This window comes from Ammospiza nelsoni, chromosome 7 (genome assembly GCF_027579445.1).
Source record: "Ammospiza nelsoni isolate bAmmNel1 chromosome 7, bAmmNel1.pri, whole genome shotgun sequence".
NCBI classification, from domain to species: Eukaryota; Metazoa; Chordata; class Aves; order Passeriformes; family Passerellidae; genus Ammospiza; species Ammospiza nelsoni.
Window position 1 is genome coordinate 16,877,265 of NC_080639.1, and position 20,628 is coordinate 16,897,892.

General features: G+C 38.2%; 1 protein-coding gene across 5 annotated transcripts in view; it reads left to right on the forward strand.

The window, feature by feature from the left end:
* ZNF385B (zinc finger protein 385B) overlaps positions 1–20,628 on the forward strand; it is a 149,978-nt gene that overhangs the window by 30,027 nt on the left and 99,323 nt on the right. For 4 of the 5 annotated variants that reach the window (XM_059476454.1, XM_059476455.1, XM_059476457.1 and 1 more), the window contains exon 2: positions 2,911–3,213. In XM_059476454.1, coding sequence (XP_059332437.1) covers positions 2,911–3,213 — 303 coding nt within the window. Of the gene's footprint in view, positions 1–2,910; positions 3,214–10,773; positions 10,923–20,628 lie in introns of those variants that run through there. The other variant, XM_059476458.1, reaches the window with a different exon arrangement.

Below are 20,628 nucleotides of genomic sequence, written 5' to 3' on the forward strand. Positions count from 1 at the left end.
TCAGTATTAATGTGTGAAAAATGGCCATACTTTAAAGTCTCGGCGTATGTTTGCCACCAATGTTTTCTTTTTAAAAACTCTAGAAGAGACTAAGCAAAGCTTTTCAAACACAAGTGAGTTGCTTTACCAAATGTTCAGATCTCCAAATCCCAGGAGGATGAGGGCTGAGATTTCTGTAAGGAACAAGCAGATTTGAGGCTTGGCATGGTCTTGTCTCTGGCTGCACATAGGGGTTCTGTCCAGGGTTGGACTGGTCAGAGTGTGCTGCTGCCAGCCCTCCTATGCTCAGTGTAGGCGTTTTCTCAGAAGTGATGTGCATCTGCTGCTCCCATCAGTTTTTGGGAGGTCATGGCTGCTCATAATCAGACCACCTTTTAATTTAGATGCGGAGCTTAAGGCAGCGAAGGTTGTTTCAAAATTTCAGCTTGTGGTTTTTAATTCTTAAATTAGTAGCAAGAGATTGCTTCAAGGACTCATTTGTCTGGTGAATGCAACTTTATAGTAAAACTGAATTTCTAGTTATTTTATTGTTAAACTAAGAGTGTACCTTGGCAGTCATTTGTTTTTATTTGTTTGAAGGTTAATTTTTTTTCCATACTGGCAGCTGGGATGCCTAAGGGTGCAGGTGCAGCGTGTGATTCCTTGCTGTGCTCAGTTGTTCTTTCTGGGTGCATCCATGTTTATAAATATTTTGGTGATGTCAGGACTGCACTTTTGAGGCAAATGTTCTCATTTTCCCCAGGTACCTTGCTTTGGCCCATAATTGAGCAAGTCTGAGCAGTCTCAGACTTCACCAAGGTTCTGTTCCTTTGGAGAAAAGGAAGCAGAACCCTGCAGTCCAGGAGTTTCCATGTCGTGTGCCGCAGTGCTAATGCAGTACCAGCCCGGTGCTTTGGGAAGCCTTTGGTGCTCTTACAGGCAGCTCCATCAGTCTTCCTTCTGCTCCATGCAGCTTCCTAATACAGATGTTTGCTTCTGCCAATTTTAGAGGTATCCAGACCAACTGAGCTTCATTAAGATCTTACACATGATTGAAATAATTGCTGAATGATATTTTGGATTATTTTCTGTTTGCAGCCAGATGTACAAGATTTCTGACAGGCCAGGATTTTTAAACTGTAACATATTTTATTATTCTATAATGGTTTGTATGTACAACTTATAAAAGAATTTTTGTTTCATAACATTTTACTTCAGAGAGCAAAAGTCACAACAGTGATGTTGAAATAAGTTATGGAAAACAAAGGGACTAGGGGAGGTTATTTATGGTTTAAAATACATTGAAAAAAACAGATACTGAAGCTCTAAGTGAGATGAAATTTTCAGATGAAAATGTTAGCTCAGCTGAGTCAGGGATCTTGGTTGCTTGCCTTGAAATATGATACTTACACTTAAATGATTTAGTGTGATAGTTTGTAGCCTAGGTTTTTAGGACAACCAGTAATTTTTTTTTATTAATTAGGTACCTATGCACTGCGATTATTTTTAATAATTAGTTTTATTTTTATTTGATGTGATTTATACCTTAATGTATTGTTAATATTGTTTATTTGATAACAGAACTGTTATCTATAAGAAAGATATGAAGTCTATTTGCCATACTTGATCAGTGAATTGTACTTGAAGGAATCTGTACCAATGCTAAAATGTTAAGCATGGGTTAGGAATGTGAGGAAATACTCTATCCTACCATATAAATGACTACATTCTGAAGATTTTTCTGTGTACAGCCCTGTGCCAGGGAACAGAACAGACTTTCTCTTGGTAGTAAACTTAACTGGATTATGAGAGACACTCTAGTGTTACTTGTGAATGCTGCACTCTTCTGGGGAGGATTACTGCCACTTCTGGTTTAAAAGTTTGTGTTTCAGTGCTCCCGCCTAACAGGGTGGTAGATGTACACAAAGTTCTGTGCTGCTCTGGTTCCCTGGCTGGAAAAGGGACCTTGTGTTTGAAGTCTTTTGCTTTTGCACTCTTGCCTGCAAAGAGCTGCTTTTGTGCACTGCTCTCTGAGCCAGCCTTTGGCCATCCAGAGTATTTGGGTGGTGGGGGATAAGAATAAACATCAATTTGTGTAGCTAAGAAAACAGAATGATTTTTATATGAGTTACCCTAGACCCTCTATTTCTTCTCTGCTGGTTTAGCGCCATTCCTTAAATGAAATATGGACTTTCTGCCTATATATATAAAATTGTACTTTGTGCAGCTTGATTATGAGGTTTTTAATTCTCTAGGGCAAGTTAATATTTCAGGCTCCTGGCTTGTTGTTCAGGAACTCACATTTACCATGATTTTGTGTAGTTTGCACAAGACTGATGTTTAGCTGACTTTCTGCTGTACAATTGTGAAGGTATTGATGGACAAATATTGATAACATGCAGTCTTTGTATGAAGCTGAAGATTTGGATGTATGTGAAAGTGGCAAGGCTTCATTAGTCTCATTTGAACAGTCTGATGTCTTCCAGTGTTTCCATAAGATTTCTTGCTGGCATTGTTTTTGTTGAATAATTGTATTTGAAGCAGTGGGCACTGCTATAGTCATTGGAAAGTAAAAAGCTCTGGCACCAGTGTTTAGTAAGGCAAAGGAAATGTATTTGGAAATTATCTTAACCTCCGCTACAGATGCAATAATAAATCTGCTTTAAAATAGAGAGCTTGCTTAACAAAATGATGAGTTGTTGCAAGTTGCTGTGCACAGACTGTGATACATTGCCAACTTATTATTTCTGGGCTCTGTGGTGTGTCACAAATGCTTTTATTTCTATATTAAGCAATGCCTCTGCAGTTTGGAACCTTATTTGTTAGAACTGGTTACTGGGTCATGTATTGCAGCATTTTAAAAAAGAAAATGCAGTTTTAGTAGTAAGGATTTGTTGCTCTCTAGTAACAAATTGTCTCTTTTCCTTGTAGGTATGAAGCGTCCATTAAGTCCTGACCACATCATTGAAGATGGGATTATGAATCAACCAGCTGCTCTACGGACCTTTGAAGAAAAAGGACTGAGGAATGACAGACAGGATTACCAATTAAGCAAAGAAAAGAAGAAGATACTGTTTTCCTTCTGTGAAGTGTGCAATATACAGCTGAACTCTGCAGCCCAAGCTCAAGTTCATTACAACGGGAAATCTCACTTGAAAAGAGTGAAGCAGCTAAACAATGGAAAAGTCCCTACAAGTACAGCTCCTGGCACTTTGTTTGCAAGTACCAGCGCAGGTACATAATTAGTTTGAGATGTTGGATTTTGGTCAATAATTCTGAGGAAGCTTTTAAGCTCTACCTTCTCTGCCCAACATAACCATTAAACTTAATATAGATTAGTACTAGTAGTTAATAATATTTTGCCATGTTTAGAATTACTGGTGTATTTCTTTTCCTGGTCTCTTTGAAAGTAACTCTTGTGTATCCAAACACTTACACATTTTGTCATCTGCTTTTGTTCCCAAAAGAAAGTTCTGGAGGGATGCTACATGTACAGGAGAAACTTTAAAATGAAATCAAGTAGTGGAATGATGGAGGAGGAGAGCTGGAATTTACAGGCCTGGCCCTTTCATTTTTTCTGCTTTCAGCCCTCCAGGTTTTAACCACTCCTATCCATAGAATCAGTTTAGGTTGGAAAAGACATCTAAGTAAGAAATATTTCTAAGTAAGACCTTTTACTTACTAGGAAAAACAAAAGTCTTGGGCAAAATGCATCTAGCATGCATAATGTGAAGATATAAAGCACATAATATGCCTTCTGTTTATTTGGTTTTTTTTTTTTTATTTTAGTGTTAGACTCCGTTCATAGCTACTTGAGAAAAATCTAACAGATCTTGAATCTTCATACAAGAAGTTTTCTTTATTGTAGTATTTGTTTTTATTTGTCACGTTAAGACCCTGGCTTTGGTTTCTTTTGTTTTGTATAGAAACAATCAAGCTGCATTGAAAGGTTTAGCTTTTTCTTCTAATTTTGTTTCTTGTTAACTGAATTTTACTTTTGTTTGACTTAGAACTAAGCAGTGTGAGAGTATCAGTTGTGTAAGACCTGTGATTCAAAAGATGAAATTCTTATTGAACAACTTCTAGATTAAATAATTGTGAGCATTCTTAAAATACCTGAATATCTGTGAGACATTATGATTGACTTATGATTCCTCTGTGTGTGGACCTACAATGCAGACATAGAAAAATATTTTCTATTTTTGTTGCTTTTTGTTATCTGAACCCCTTCATCTGATGCCTTTGCTGACATTGCTGGGGATCACAGCTGATGCTCTGGCACCATTACTCAAAGAATGCTCTGATGCTCAGAATTCAAGTATGTTTGCTGGAGCACATGCTTTGGGGTTACTGCATAGCTTGGGTGTTAAAATTCATGTTTCTTTGTACTTAGTTCACTGATCTTTATATCAGACAATTAGTTGTGTCCTAGTTATGCTGGTCTATCTGGTGCATGTTGAAATAAGCATTTTTTTTCATAGCTGAGGAACATTGTGTTCATAGCATTTAAAAGAAAGAAATGCCTTCTAATAGACAATTTATTATTATTGTGATTATGTGAACAATTTAATATACTGTTTAAGAACTAGCAGGAGAACAGATTTACTGAGATGTAGTTCTCAAAGAACATTTTCCAAAAATAACTAGAAATTAATTTTCTTTTAAATTGACATTATCCAGGCTCAGTTTTAATCCATGTCCTCTGGAGTGTTATTACCTCTTGTAATGGAGGTCTTCCTTTCCCGTTTCTTCAGCTAACGTTGTAAACAGAACTAATTGTGCAGATGGCAAGAGAGCAATTATATTAATCTCACCTCACCAGTGAATAGGTATTATTCCAGATGCAAAGGAAGCAAGTAGCCTCTCTCATACTTCACTGTTATAGCTGCACCCTTCTAACAAAGCACGTAGTGAACAGTTCAGCACACCTTAGGAAACTTCCTATAAAAGTTCCATCCAGTGTCAGGTTGGAGTTTTTCCTCTGTGTTCAATAGGTAAATGTGAAATCAGTAATATTCCCCCTGGAAAATGAGGTGACTGTAAAATATATGTGACTGAAAAGTTTCCTTGACCCTTCAGAAACCAGGATTACAGACCTGCCAGAACTGTTGTGGTTCTGTGTGACAGAATGGATGGATCACTGACTCCAGCTCTTCCTTGGTGGACTTTGTTAGGAGATGAGATATATTTTCATAGTCATTCTGTTTTGTGGTCCTCTCTGTGACAGGTGGCCCTCAGCTGTTAGCAAATGTCCTTTTAATTTTTGACTTCTACTGTGCTTTACAACTATAAACTTCAGTTGCTCTTAACTTGTTGGTAATGGTCCTTGTACTACTATTGGAATGTTTATTAAGATTTGATGCCTGGGATTCCAGGTCCTGGAAAGGATATCTTTAATTGTATAGATGAAAGGCTTTTATATATTTAAAATCTAAATATAATTGTAGAGATGAGTTTAAAGCTACTTCTTTGTATTTAGAGTAAGGGTGCAATTGTCATAGGATTTAAAATATATTTAGCAACAGATTTTTCTAAAAAGTTTCCTCTATTTCTAGTTAATCTTGCCTTGCCAGTTACTGATGTATACAAGTTCTCTTGCTATTGTACCTCTACCTGCAATTTAAATTACCTCCTAGCAAGTGAAATTTAATAGAAAATAAAGATTTAAGAGCTGTTTTTCTTCATATTGCCGCAATCAAGAAATCAGTGCGTTACACTAGGTAATTTTGGTGATTTGATCCACTCATTGAACTTTGCATTTTATTTACATTGCTGTTGAAAACCGGAAGAAAAGAGCATTCTGCTTGGAAAATACATTGCACACGGTGAGCCTTCCCTATTGCCTGTTAGTGCTTGTTTATTACCGGCCATTCCCCCATGGCTCTTGGTGCAGCCACTCCCAGGGCCATCCTGATCCTTGTGCCAGGCACACAGACGTACAGACAGGCTGCTGTCAGCAGGACATAAATAAACTCTCATCAAAGTCAGAAAGTGCATGTTTGCCTTGCAGCTTAAGTTGGAAATTATTTCATGTATTTCCTATGAAGAAAAAGGAAAAGAAAGGGTGGTTTCCTGCAGCCATAGGGAGATGTATTTTGGAGCGAGCCTATTTAAAGCTTTTCAGTGAGCGGGCTGGAGCCTGCAGCAGATCCCAGCCCTCCTGGGCGCCTGGAATCCACCTGGCCCCTGCTGAGAGCAGGGGCTGAGCGCCCGCTGCAGTCCTGGGCGTAGGGCACGAACTTGGCTCAGGGCTGATTGAAATCTGCTCGCCTCCTCTGCGCTGCCAGCCAGCTAACGAGGGAAGGGCTGCTGGGAGCCGGGATGCGCCGGGATGCGCCGGGCTGCTCGGTCCCCACGCGATGGCGCTGCAGGCCGGGCCGTGCCGAGCCGCGCGTTCAGCATCCCCGCGCCGTGCCGAGCCGCGCTGCCCCGGGGGAGAACTGCGGGCTGCTCCCAGCGCCGGCAAGGGATGCCGGGCGCGGCTGCCTTGTGTTCCTCCCGCTTCCTCCTCGGAGGTGACACCGGTTTTGCGCCACGAATTCTCATTGCTTCCTCCATGGGGTGGTATCTCCTGGTGAGTCTCCTGGTTCTCTCTTCTTTCCCCCATGGTAACGTGGGAACAGTTGGTGTAGTTTTAAGGAAGTGTACTAGAAATGCCTGTCAAAGTCCAGATCTTACAGATCTCTGGAAACGTGTAGGGAAGTTTTATTTTTGTTACAGAAAGTGCCCGGACTTAAAAGTGGGCAAAGGAAAATCCTTTTTCCATGGGTCCTAGGCTGTTTTAAAGAGCACATGTGCTTCAGGACACTCATTGATGCCCATGCGATCTTTCTGCAGGTCTGGCTGGAGGTGTGATTGGGATGTCAGGATGCCGTGTGTCCTGGCAGCAGCTCTGCCTTCTTGTTCTTGAAATCTCTGACCTTGCATGACAGTTTTGGAAATGCTGTAGGACCCTATACCATGACTCTTTGTAAGGAACAGTGCTACAAGTTGTAGTAATAACACTGCAATACTGAGGAAATAATCACAGGTTGATTTCCTGAGGTGTTACAAACACACAGTTTTGTGGTCTGGTTCACAGCAGTGACAGCAAGGGATTTGTTAATACAGCAAAATAAATATGTAAATTACTAGACTTCTGTTGTGTTTGGGACTTAAATCCGGTCACAAAAAGGGCCCAGTAGTAGTAGTGGAAAGGAGAAGGTAAAACAGCAGTTTTAGGCATGGGAGAAGAACAAGGGAGTTTGGACAAGGCAGGGCTTCTTCCACTTTTGATAACAGAGATAAGAGCTTCTTTGTCTCTTTGTGCAGTGCTATATAAATGTTTAAGTCTAGTCAACCTATCAAGTTTATGGAGGCAGGGAGGCTTATAATTCAAGAGCTCAGGTTATTCTTGATAGGATCCATGGATTGTATTGCTAACTTGCGCATTAGTTTTCAAAAAAAAAAAAAGTGGTAGAAAGCGTGAATAGTATCTTCAGCCAAAAAATTCAACAGACTATTGATGGACTTCGAGAAATTATACTGAAAACATTCCAGATACCCTTAGATCAGACCCACGATGGTTGGTTACAACAGAATGAATCTGCAGTGCACTGCTCTCATTTCAGTGGAGGTTTTCCTTGGTTTTTGTCAGAAGAATCTAAACCTTAATGCAGGTTTTTGTATGTAGGTTATAATCTTTATATGGGCCGAGACTGGCTTTGTGACAGGTACCTTAGTTGCCATCTGAGACTGCTTTGTGCCAATGTAATGGAATACAGAACTTTTGCTTACTTTAAGCCTCTTGATCTGGGTCCTCAATTCCTTGTCAATGTTTGTCTTTCATTAATCTATAACAAGACAAGGATAATCCGATTTTTATTGCGGAAGATCTTTATGAATTATTCTAGCTAGTACTCAGAGGAATGCAAAGCAGTAACTAAAAGTATCTTTAAAAAGTTTGTGGCCCGAGTCCTATTAAATGCATGCATGCATAGCTATAGAATTAGTACGCAAATCTTTAGAGAGCACTGTGAGCTTACTCTTTTTTTGTCTTGGGCCAAAACCTTTGTTAGACTAGTAGAAGGTGAGCACTTGTTCTGCCTTCCATTTCAGCTGCCTACATACAGCCCAACCTTTTTAGAAAGCAGTTTCAAGAAAGCTGCTTCTGTGGGGCCACAAAGTGGAGCAACTCCTCAGGGCTTCCCCTCTCTGTTCCCTCATGAGATGGAGGGTGCTCCATGCTTTGCTGTCCTACTCTTGGTAAAATCCATTTTGCTATTTGTAAAGAAATTATACTCTCACTACAAAGCAAAGCTGTGTCCAATATAATAGAAATAATAAGAGAGAGTTACATGTCCGTAATGAAATGTGGGCTAGTGAACTGTTGAGAAACTCTTTGTATTTCACTTCTTGCTACAAGGTATGTTGGCTTTTTTCTTATTCAGTGGTTTCTTGAACAAGATGACATTTGGTAGATGGTACCACATTCTCGGCATCACTTGAGTCTCTTCTACCATTTACTTAAGAGATAGGTAATGGTACATAACTTTTTTCTTGCAGAATGAAATGTATTTAGTATAAACAATTGCTGTTTTTTCTTTCATGGAAGTCATCATAGAAATTAGGCAGTTTATTGTATTCTTAGTGGGCACTTGATACTCCTCACAAAATAGTGATGTTGAGAGTTAATATCAAGGCCCAGAACTGACATTAAAGTTGTTTTTTTATTTGTCAATGACTACAGACTATATCTATAATATTCTGTTCTTTGAGTAGATGCACTGTGGAAGTACTGGTAAAATTAATAAAAATATTAAGTCGATTATACTTGCGCTCACTGGTAGTCTTCAGGAAAAAACATGGGGAAATCATTATTTTATTGAGGTTGGTTTTTTAAAGTAATTGATAAGTTAATCAGAAAAAAAATTCAAAAATTTTCCTAATTTCCTAATGGCAAATTGAAAACCATAACTGTTTTTAAGCCGGTAAGAGTTATCAGGCCAATTATTCATTTCTAGACTCCATTCTCTTGGAGATGGGGAACACATGAATGACATTAAGCAAAAAAATAAAGTATGTACCTATTATGGAAGAAAATGGTTTATAGGCAGTGGTCCTTTGTGGGGAATGTGGAAGGATTTCAAAATGAAATTGGGCAGTACATTCAGGACCCTTTGCCATTACTTTGCATAGATATATTCTTGTAGCAAAATGCCCTTCTGGACAGTTTAACCTCTCCTCAAGGGCAGTTATGCTGTGGTAAAAAGCAGCATTTAAGACATCAGAAAATCAGATGTTTTAGAGTCTAGGACCAAAAATACAACTGCTCACAAGCTATGGTTTCACGCTGAGAATGGTTGCAGGAGTGGTGGTGACACAACTTCTGCTTCAGTTGGGAGCATATCCCTTGTCATTTAACCACTTCAGGCATGGCCTGGGGAGTGCCTTAAATCAGCTGAGTTGATGTTGCTGCAAGAATTTCTTCACTGTCTCACTGAAGGATGTGATCCACAGTTTAGAGGTGTAGACAGCTGAGATGAAAAGGGAGCTATAAGTTCAGACGTTTTTATTTGTGTGTATTTCTAGCCATGATTTCTGTATTAAAACTACTGGAAGAAACAAAATAATGAAGTCAGGTTTGTTTGTTATTTTTACCTTGTAAAAGGAAAACTGCTATCTTCTCTGTATAGTATTTTTTTCTCATCTGGGATCAGATCCTGTCAAAATTTCTCTGGTAGTTGTCTCATGACCCAGCAGTATATTTGGATACCTGTACAGGTAATACAGTAAAAAACTCCTGTGTCCTTCAGTTTCTTCAAAGCCTAGTTGTGGTTACATCTGTTTAATGCTGTGTATCTCTGGGTGTGAGTATGCACTGCAACATATGCTCTTTTACTTTTCTGGGGAAAGAGAACCTATGAAGTGCCTGAAAAGATAAAAAAGATGTACATTGTGAGAAGTCCATATGGGAGTAGGAATAGCATGAATTTAATAAGCCGTGAAGGTTTTTCATAGTAAGTAATTTAAAATTAATGTTGTTTTGAAAGAATGAAAGCATTGGTCATGCAATTTCATGCTTTTAATGATGTTTTTATTTTGGTAAAAATATTTACTCTGCTAGACTGTGCAGGTCTTTGTTGGGTCTGCATTCTAAATGTTTTCACCCAAATATTTATTATACTTTTTAATGGATATCCTGGTTTTTAATATTTAATAGACTGCATTTGTTTCATGGTTAAAAAATACTTATCTCATTTGCATAATTTTGAATTAATCTTATTTAGAAAAGCTTTAAGGAATCATTAATTTCTATTGCTGGATTTCTTCCCCCCCCCCCCACTTCCCCCAATAATGAACCTCATCACAATACAGGCTGCTGCTCATTCTCCTCTGTCTCGTGTTCGTTGTAGAAAAGACAGAGCTATTTTTAACATTTTCACAGTCTAGATAGATGATTCCTCGTTCTGTGTGGTTTGGAGCTGAAGCTGTAGAGCCTTTCATAATCATATCCTTTTATTTTTTTACGGTTTGCTTGAATTTGATCTCTGTAGCTGATTCCATGCATTGATAATGAAGGCTTGGGTTGCCTGATTCTCAGCATAAATTCAGGCAGACTTCTAGTTTGACAGGGCTCTGTGTTTCGGTAGGCACGAAGATACAGAACTGAAATTGCTTTGCTTTCTTTACAAATGACTCAGAGTGTGCTTGTCCTTCCCTAAAATGTTGCCAGCGTGTGAAGGATTTTCAATGAGCAGTGCACTAAGCCGGCATCTGGGAAGGTTGGAGGCTGCTCTGCTATAGCAGTGAACTGTCACACAGATGAGCAGGGCTGGAGCCAACACTCTGTAGCACCGTAGATCATATTGGTCACATACTGGAAGTTTTGTTTATGTAACTTGGTTGCTGTTTAACCTGCTTGAATAGTATTGCCATAATGTGGAGTGGGCTTCCCAGTAGAGGTGAGTCTGTCTTTTATTATTAAACTTCACTGAATTGCTTTGTGCGACGACATTGAGTGGATGCTTACATGTTTGGCATTATTTCTGTGTGCAGTGCATTTCTGTTTTAGTTATTCCAGTGGAAAGGATAATAAAAAAGGCAAGACATATAATGCATCTTTTTCTTCTCTTCTTATTTCAGTATTAAAAGTAACTAAATATGTGGCAAGCTCCCTTTCCTTGCTTGCTGTTTGTAGAGGGCATCTTTCCAGTAGGTGACTTCCTATGCATTTTAACTGTTTTTTGAATGTCAGTGATGCTGTGTTATTGTTGTAGAAAGAAGCTTATTAGCAGTGTGAATAAATACCTCTTACCAGAGCTTGCTTTCTGGCTTGTTAAATCCCAAAGTATGGTTACAATGGTGTGTGAAACACAAGAGCTGTCGGATTCTACAGATAAACTAAAAAAGTAAAGAATAAAATAAATTGTATACTGGATTTGACATATTAGATATGTCTGTCATTGTTAATATTAAAAGTTATGATGTGTCATGCCCAGAACAGCTTCCAGTAATTCATTTGCACTGACAGCTTTCTTTGAGAAGGGTATAAAATTACTGTCGCTTCTCCCTAACCAGTTAAATTTGAGATTTAGTGCACCAAGTTTTATTTAAGGGAACAGACAGTGTGCTAAAGGTAGCCTGTGAAGTTCTAGTAGCAAATCTTTAAGCTCGAAAGCATTATCGTAAACTAAACAGACTTTGGACTTGTGTGTTTAAAAAAAGGGGGTTTTATTGAGAATTTCACCCATAGCAGAACTAAAAATAATTTGTTCAGCTGAGTTACTTATTAAGCACTGCTATTATGTGAATATTGAGTTGGTGAGGTGAGACCTCATATGATGATATTTGTGTATGCTGATAGTATTTTTTTAATAAAACAAAGAAATATGTTGAAAAATATTTATTAATTTTTTTCTTCCTTGCTATAGAAATGTCTGTGCTTACTATGTAAAGACTGCTGTGTGGTTTTTTTTTTCTTCTGAGGAACTAGGACAGCTCATGCTTTTTCCTGCTAAATATATTTATGAGGCAGCTGTTTTATAGCTTTCAGCTCCAAAGTTATAGATAAGTGTGTATTTGTTTGACAGAAGATTCGAGAATTTCCATTTACTGCCAGTACATGTAAAGCTTGGCTAAGCAGACTGCACCAGGAGCACACACACCATTTGTATTAGCCAATCTGTCTTTGCAAGTCCCAGGGCCACTATCTTGCTAGAAGCCACTGTGTGCTTTTGAAAGCATGAAATTAGTTTTATACTGAGCACATAGTTTCTCATTTAGCAGTTCTTTTTATGGTAATGGTCAATTTATGGTTCAGTGCCAGAATTTTGGTGTTCTGTCAAAGCTGATAGCTTCTGCTAAGGTGTTCTTTGGAGATAAAGACAAACAAATAAAATCCAAAGCAACGCCCCCCAACAAAAATGCAGTTTGTGATGGAGATCCTAGGGAGATACAAAATTAAAAGAAAATTCTCCAAATGACCCAACCCTTGACATTGCTGAAAGCATTTTGGGATTATTTTGTTGTAGTATTTCAGAAAAGATTTGTCATTCATGACATGAAATTATTGAATTAATTGTCACCTTTTTATACTTCATAAGTTTTTTTGTTTGTATTTTTTTTTCCATGACATGTAAAATTGCTGTGTCTCAATGCTAATTTTCTCCATGTGCTTATTTAATGATTAAGATCAAAATGCATTTGAAAAATGTGTTTGAAACACCCTAAACATCCAGGATGATTTTCAGATAGCAGCTTTAGAATACCTTAGGAGCTTTTCCTTTTCTTTAGGAATCTATAGAAGTCAAAATGAGTTGCTATTAAAACCTTTGTAAAACCTTTTTTAATACATAATAATAATTCATGAGTTGATGACCTGATTTGTTTTTAACCTGGGTCTTGTTCTTAGCAGGTTTTTGTTGTTTTTCTAACTGTGCCAGATTTGTGACTCTTCCTCACTAGAAGCTATTTTTGATGAAAGGTTAGGGTGGTTAACATTGTGCACTTCACTTAGGTTCCTCTCTCTCTAGCCTACATTATTCTCTCTTGTATATAGGCAATTTAAAATTGCATTGTTTTAAACCTCGGTCTTCACAATTCTGACTTGATCCTGAAATAAGCATTTTTTAATGGTACAGTATTTGCTTCTTTACTCAGCGTTGTCTGCAAGGAGCAAATTTTGATGTTGCTTTTTTTTGTGCAAGGTGTTGTTGGCTCTAGAGCTGGTAGTGTTTCTTCCAAGTGCTGAGGAGAGATCCTGTTCCACCTACTGTTGTGCCTTCCTGGGATAAGAGAAAGCTGGAGGTCATAGTTCCCAGAAGTTAAGAAGTAGATGTAAGCTGGTGCACCCATTTTTTTCTTATTCCATCATTGTGGAGGAGAAGCAGTAGAAGCTATGGAGATGACTTCCCCTTGTCACAGGCACTTGGAAAGCACAGCAGTCCCACTGCAGCAAAGGCCCCTTTGCAAAGCCGTGTTTGGGTGCTTCTGTAGTCATGCAAGAGATGCATACTGGCAGCTTAAATATGTATTGTGTTCATTTTAGGACTTCTGAGTAAATTTGCTTGCTACTCTTCAGTGTGTGTTTAAAGACTACTAGGCAGAAAATATTATGAAGGAAACAATGTGTGTGACATGTTGCTACCATGGCATATAAAAACTGCTTTATTCCTCTAAGTGCTTGAGCTAGAATGCCTTTCTTTGTCCTTTTATTTTTTGGTAATTCTTTGTATTATTATGAATATAAGCTTGCCAAATTTCAATCTGGTTGATTCTTTGTTTGAAGGTGGTTTTTGTAAGGTCCTTTTAGCGTTAAAGATCTTGCATCTTCTCCAAGTGTCTTTATTGCTTCATGTTTCCTCTCCTGCCATTTTATATTGGCAGTTCAAGTGAGAGGCAGAATTGGTGTGTTTGTTGTGCTGGACAAAATCACTTCTGGTGTGGAGCTTTATTGCTTTTGTGTCCATTCTCTAGCTATGTCTGTGTCAGATTGTCAGTTATCTCATGGCACTGTAATTTTAATTTCTTCTCCTTTGGAAGACATTAGTGTTAAAGTATGGTGATCCTCTGCTTTTTGGGAGTTTTCAGGAGGCAGCAGCTTCTCTACTGCCAAGATTACTTTACAAGGAGATTCTGAAGAAGAGGACATGAAGTTAAAAGGAAAAGAAATTATTGGGGAAGTGGTATGATGTGAGCAAATCCATGTTAGTCACTTGACTCGGGGATCCAAGTCTAGCTAAGCTCTCAGTGGAAATTTTCAAATTTGCTTTTTTTAGTGGAGGTCACTGATGAATCTTGCCAGAGGAGCTGAGTGCACTGAGAACTGTAGTTCACTGTAGCAGCCCTGTGGAAGCTTTACTACTGAAGCTCAAGTTTATATATATTTATTCTGTCTGTAGGTTAAAGAGCCAGAGATGTTCTGGAGGTCTCACCCAGGATGTTCAGCCAAGAAATTCTCTTTTTTTAAAATCTGCTTTCTGTTCTGTTGGATTTTGAGCAGTGCTCATAACATGACTCTGAAGGGAAAATAAACTGAGTAACTTCCCTCTTTCACATATGCTTTTTTGTTTCTGTAAGGATGTTTTTTTAAATTATTTTTAAGTTGGAAGTGAGGACAGCTGGGTGTGTTTTGATCTCCAGAGGTGTAAGGAGAGTGCTTTTGTATTGATACCAACAGCCAGGGCAGATGAAAGGCAAAATTCCTTAGCCTTGGGTAGGTTCAAGACCTACACTGAAGTGTTTGTCTCTGACTGAGCAGTGCAGATCTTGGGAGGAGATGAGGAAGTCTTTTTAATACTCTGTGAATAGAGGAATGCAGCTTCCTTAAGGCTTGAGGTTTAAAATTCATATAGTGTGTTACAGGAGCTACTTGCAGGAAGGGATATGACTGAAAACTCAATGGACAAAATCTTCCCTTTAAGCAACTTGTGAAACTGTCAGACTTTGGGCAATATTTTTTGTTATGATGCGTTTGGTAATACCACTTGTTAGTGCATGGGTTGCTCTGGATGATGTAGGAGCTCTGTGTTCGGGTGATGAAAGGATGTTTCCATGTCAAGGGACCTCTGAGGTTACTGTGGCATGTTCTTGTTTGGATTTTTTTGCTTGGTTTTGCTAGCTGTTCACATTGGTACTGTTTATATTTTTACTGAGCTGGAAAAATATAAACAGTACCAATGTGAAGAGCTAGCAAAACCAAGAAAAAAAAAATCCAAAATTGAATATACCACAGTAAGGTCTCTGGTGTGTGAGTTTCCCCTTTGCTTGCTTCAAGCATTCTGTGATGGCAGACGTTGAAACACAGTGCCTGGATTTGGAACTTCCACCTGGGGGTCTCAGTTTTCCTCAGGATATTTCATAGTAGGGGTGGAGAGATGAAGGGGAGGTAAGAAATCCATGTAGGAAGTTCTTTAAATGGTCTGTTTTTCTGCTCAAGCTGGATTCAAAATCTTCACACATGTGCATTTCCTCTGGCTCAGCCTTGAGTGTGTGCAATGATGACATCCTGAAATGTTTTTGTGACTGGGCATTTAAATATCATCAGAAATCGAGGTGCTTTTTTAATCGAGTGATCAAACTTAGGTGGAGCATGGAGAAAATAAAGAGGTGAGGAAGATTCAGAGGCTTTAGAGTGGCACATCTGGATGAAGAGTCACAGAAATCACTTCATAAAGGAAAAACAGACTAGTTGGAAAGGACAGAAGATTGTTAGGAACTGTAATTTGTGTATTGTGGCCAGGTTTGTTAGTGGTACCATTCGAGCCTGATGCATCTCTAGTAAGGTTCTGAATAGTAAAAATTGATCTATTAAGTAATCATTGTAGTAACCTCTTTTTGATGAAACACAAACACTTAGCTCCTGTGTACCCAGGTTACTTCTGAAAATAATATTTAAGCTTCTCAGTCACTTTGGCTGCTGAGTTAAGGATGAGACTTTGAGAAAAGCCAAAGCTGAAACACCAGGAAGATATTGACTGGGGAGTTAATCTTAATGGAAACAGCCTCAGGTTTTGGCTATTTCAAACGTGGTTATAAAGAATGGAAACTGGTATAGCTCTAGATTTGTTCTTGGAAACTATTGACATAAACAAGGGCAAATCTAGCAGAAACAAATGAGAATATTGTTGTCCTTTTATTTTAACTGTTGCAAACATTTATTCATTTTAATAATTCACCCTATCTAATAAAAGTATTTCTCCTTCAAGGGAAAATTGTCTTTTCTTTCAATCTTCCTCCAGACAAACAAGGCAACTTTGTTCCAGAGATTTTCAGACTACCTTTGCAGAAAAAATTTGAGTTGATGTTGTTCAGTGAAGTGTATATTATACTTCTACTCTGATTATTAGTTATTGCATGGTATCTATGCTTAATGTGTTTATTTTTTTGCTTAAATTCTTGGTAGGTAATGGAACACCAGGCACAATGCTTTTCCATAGACTAAATTCAGTTGTTTCAGGGACTTTTATGTTTTTGCTTCAAAAATACTTGTTATGATTATCTAGACTTGAAATCAGTGGATGAATTGGGCAGATAAAGCTATCTGTGTTTTTAAAGTATTTCTACTTTATACTGCTTTTCTCATTTGGAAGCTTGGTGTTGCTTTGATAGATGGCACACTACCCTGACTGCTTCAAGTCATCCCTGTGCAAGGTTGATGCAATGCATCAAAGCTGTTTTAACTGCTTTAAATAACCAAGATAAGAATCCTAATCTCAGGAATTGTCGTTCATTAATTGACTATCTGCAGAGTGGAGAGCAGGGCTGTGTTGTTTGTGCTGGTTGCACATTAGCAGTCAGTGAGTCTCATCCATCCCATGCCTGGGGTGATCGTTCCCAGAACCAACAGCTGGGCACAGGGGAGCTGCTCCAGCCCCTCTCGAGGAGCACCTGCTGTGCCTATTCAACACTGACCCCTCTGTGACAAAAGCAAACTGCTGGAACAACACTACGAGTTTGGAAATACATGGGAATCTGGATGAAAAATGGCAATTTTTATTCTGTCTTGAGTGGTCAAGTACATGCAGCTAGAAATTACGTATCCTAAAATATGTCAAAATAGCAGCTTTTAGTAGGCAGCTGAGTGATGATAAACGGCAAGAAACTGCTGTGCTGTTGTGCTACCTGGCCTGAAATTGAAATCCCTTTACTCAGTATATTATTTTCTAGGCCATCTATTGCATGAACATGTTGTTTACTGCCTACTTTTAATCGAGGTCTTGGGTCAGGAGAAATTGTTATGCAAAGTCAAGGTTTCAGGAGTTGCACAGTTGGAAGAACAGCCAATAACAGTGCAGACACACAGAGGAGGAGGCTTTGAGGAACCATAATCACTTAGAAACTCTTTTTTCCCCTTTCTTCTTTTCCCTTTGATGTTGTTGCTGAATGCTAGTGGAACATGATGGTGATGCTGTGGTGTGGAGTCATCAGCTGCCAGCACAAAGCAAAGTCTGAAGGGACATCTACCAATTAACTGAAAATAATGAGAAAGTTATTATTGTTACACTAATCAAAGTTAACTTGTTTCCAAGAAATTTGTAAGTCAATGCATTTATAAGCCATGTATGGTCTAGCATGACAGTTCTGGTATAAGCAAAGTCACAATCACTCCATCCACTGGGGCTCACAGACTCTGAGGACTGAAGGAATAACAAAGCCTTATCTATTCTACAATACTGGACAAAATAGTCTCTAGCATTAATCCCTTTAGGAGAAGAAATTGCTTTCCCAAATATGCAAGTGTTTGCTGTTAAGTTCAATAAATCTGCAATTGAACTAGAACACAATAGTTAGAGATGCATTCAAGTTCAATTTAAGGACTTCAGGATGCGATGAATTTACTTGCTAGGCTGTTGAATTGTCTAAATAAACCTTTGCCCTTGCAGTTAAGAACTGCATCTTACTGCCAATTGAAATTTTCTGATTATGTGCTAGGAGGTTCCTTTTCCTGTCTACTATTAAAGAACCTCCATGATTAGGTACATTCTCCTAATAAAATGGCAAGGAATCTTGATTTCAAGTCCCGCACTGTTTGTATTAAGGATGCAATTACAAGCAGGGATTGTGTAACATTTGAAAAGGTTAATATTACTTTTTTAATAACATGATTTTACATCCGTGGCCTCAGTGACTCGCTGATGAATCAGAACGACAGCTTTGCCTCCACAGTCGTGGACTGTTGGGTCCTGGTTTAAAGTCTGCACGACATACTTGTAGCTGGAACAAATACTCTTTCAGGCAGGAGTGAGTTCATAAAGCTCTCTTTCTTTGCATCAAGTTAGAAGCATGATAGTGATACTTCTCCAGATTTTCTGGACTTCTGTTGTCTTTTCCTCTCCTCTAGTTATTTTCAGCTAGCAGGATCAAGCTTTTCTCTATGAAAAAAGGGTGAAAGGAGAGTAATTTTCCAGTTCACATTCCTTGCTCATGGTATGGACTGCTTGTTTTGCTCCTTTTTAGAGGTTGGACTCCATTCCCAATGCTGTATTTTAAATACTGAAAGGCAGCTGTGTAGCAACTCTGTGTCCACTGCTTGGTATCATCTGGAATGTGCAGTGAACTTTGTCACTTAAAGTTATTTTACCAATTCAAAAAGAAAATATGCATACTGTTTTAGCTTAATATCGATGTAGGGTTTTTACTGGCATAGCTTTATCTGATTTCCTGTACGTGGTTGGTGCTTATGTTGCCTGATTTTCTTGGTAGCAGTTTCAAAAGCCTTCATTGATCTAAAGCATACCTTCAGTGAAGACAGAAGGTGGAGAATAGAGAATCTAATCAGCTTGTAAAGACGCTGTGTACATGATTTACCTAACAGATGTTTCCTTACAGTTTTACCTAGGTTTTGGGACAAGACTATCTGTAATCTTACCATGTAAATAATTTTGTTGAGTTTTGATGTTTTTTGCATACATTAGTACTGACACTCATGCTTAGCCATTGTCTTTTTCTCACTTAATTGTATTGTTTAGAGACAATATCATGCAGAGTTATGTTCAGATTATTATCCTTGCAATGTTTTTACCTCCTTTGGAGCATGTCCCCAGCAGCTACATCCATCTATCCACAAAGACTTCTTTCTGTACTTAGTTGGAAGAGGGGGAACCTAGCATAAGCATACTAATTTATTTGGACAACCAGTTCCTGCCTGTTTTATCCTTTTACTTGAGGTTAAATGCTTAGAGTTGGGTTGCACAAAACTGTCTTGAGAAGATGTTCTGTTAACAGGCTTGCTCCTAAGCCTGTGACTGTAATACTAATACTAATCTTTCTAATACTTTGCAAGCTGGTATTCAGTATTTCTGATTCCAGAGAGTATGCTGCCAGAATATGGGGGTTTTTTTTCTCATACTAAACTTTCTCACACAGAAGTGGGAATGAAAAGGCTCTATGAATTTAAGTATTGCTTGGAATTTATTTCTGCAGTTTGCTTGAAACTTGACCTTTATCTAAGCTCTTCTCACTTCTGGGTCAGGGTATGTGTACCTGTATTCAAGATTTTGAGAGAGCTGCCCATGAATAAATCCAAAAATAACATGGTTTGAATTAAAGAAGAACATTATTTTGTAGCAGTATCTAAAGTGAAAATGCTCAAACTAACACAGAAGTAGAATTCTCTTTTGCACATCACTGAATGTATGGCAAAGTTGGTCACTCCTGAATTGCCTGCTTTTTCTCCTGCTGTGTAAGCTTCCCTCTACTTTCCCCTTATGAAGTCAAGGAATAACCTCAGTGTAATTACGCTTTTTATTCCCCTGAAACATCATCTTACACTTTCTCAGTTCAGATTTTACGTAGTTGTGTGGTAGTATTTTCTCCCCTTCTCTTAGATTTTTCTTTTAGTTATCAGGGTTTGTAGTTGATTTTTCTCTACAGTGAAGTAAAAATGTGGTGTACTTTCCTGTGGCTTACATTCCTTTAGCTCCAAAGTCGTAACTTTGAAAGTTTGATTTTTATTTTTTTCTTTGGTGAACAGCTATTGTTTTTATGAGCCTTTCGAATTGAGGTTGCTAGTAATTGCTGAGAAAAATATTTAGGGTTTGGTTTTTTTTTTTAAATAAAGCATTTATAGAAAGATGAACATATTTTCCTTCCAACTTTTCACAAACTTGGTGAGCTTGGATTGGTTCCTCTAAAATGACAGCACATGGAAGTGTTTTTCCTCTTTCATCATCTCCCAGTGGCATGTACATCTGAGGCTTCTGATCTTTGGCTCAAACTACTGTTAAATTTTCATTATAAATGTGCCACCTACTGGAGCAAAAGGCCCATCAGCAAATATTTATTGGTGTTATCTTGTCCCAGACACATTTGCATAGTAATTTCTTGCTAGATTCCTGTGCTTATGGTTGTCAAATCTACACTGCTTTTTGTCAGCCTCACCATAGGATATGAGAATGGTAATAAGAATTAGAAGGGATGTGGAGCATAAAGGTTTAATAACATGCCTTGGAAAAAAAAAAAAGAACTGATATGCTGAATTATAATGAAAAATACCTGCCTGAAACTAATGTCCAGTAAGGGAATCTTAAATTCATAGGTGCTCTCAAGTCTTGATTTCATGATGTAAAAAAACAACCAAAAACAAAAAAAAACCAAAGCCCAACCACTTAATTGTTCTAAACAGCCTTGTAGCAAAAAGAAAATTTAAACAAGATTTTAGATTATGTA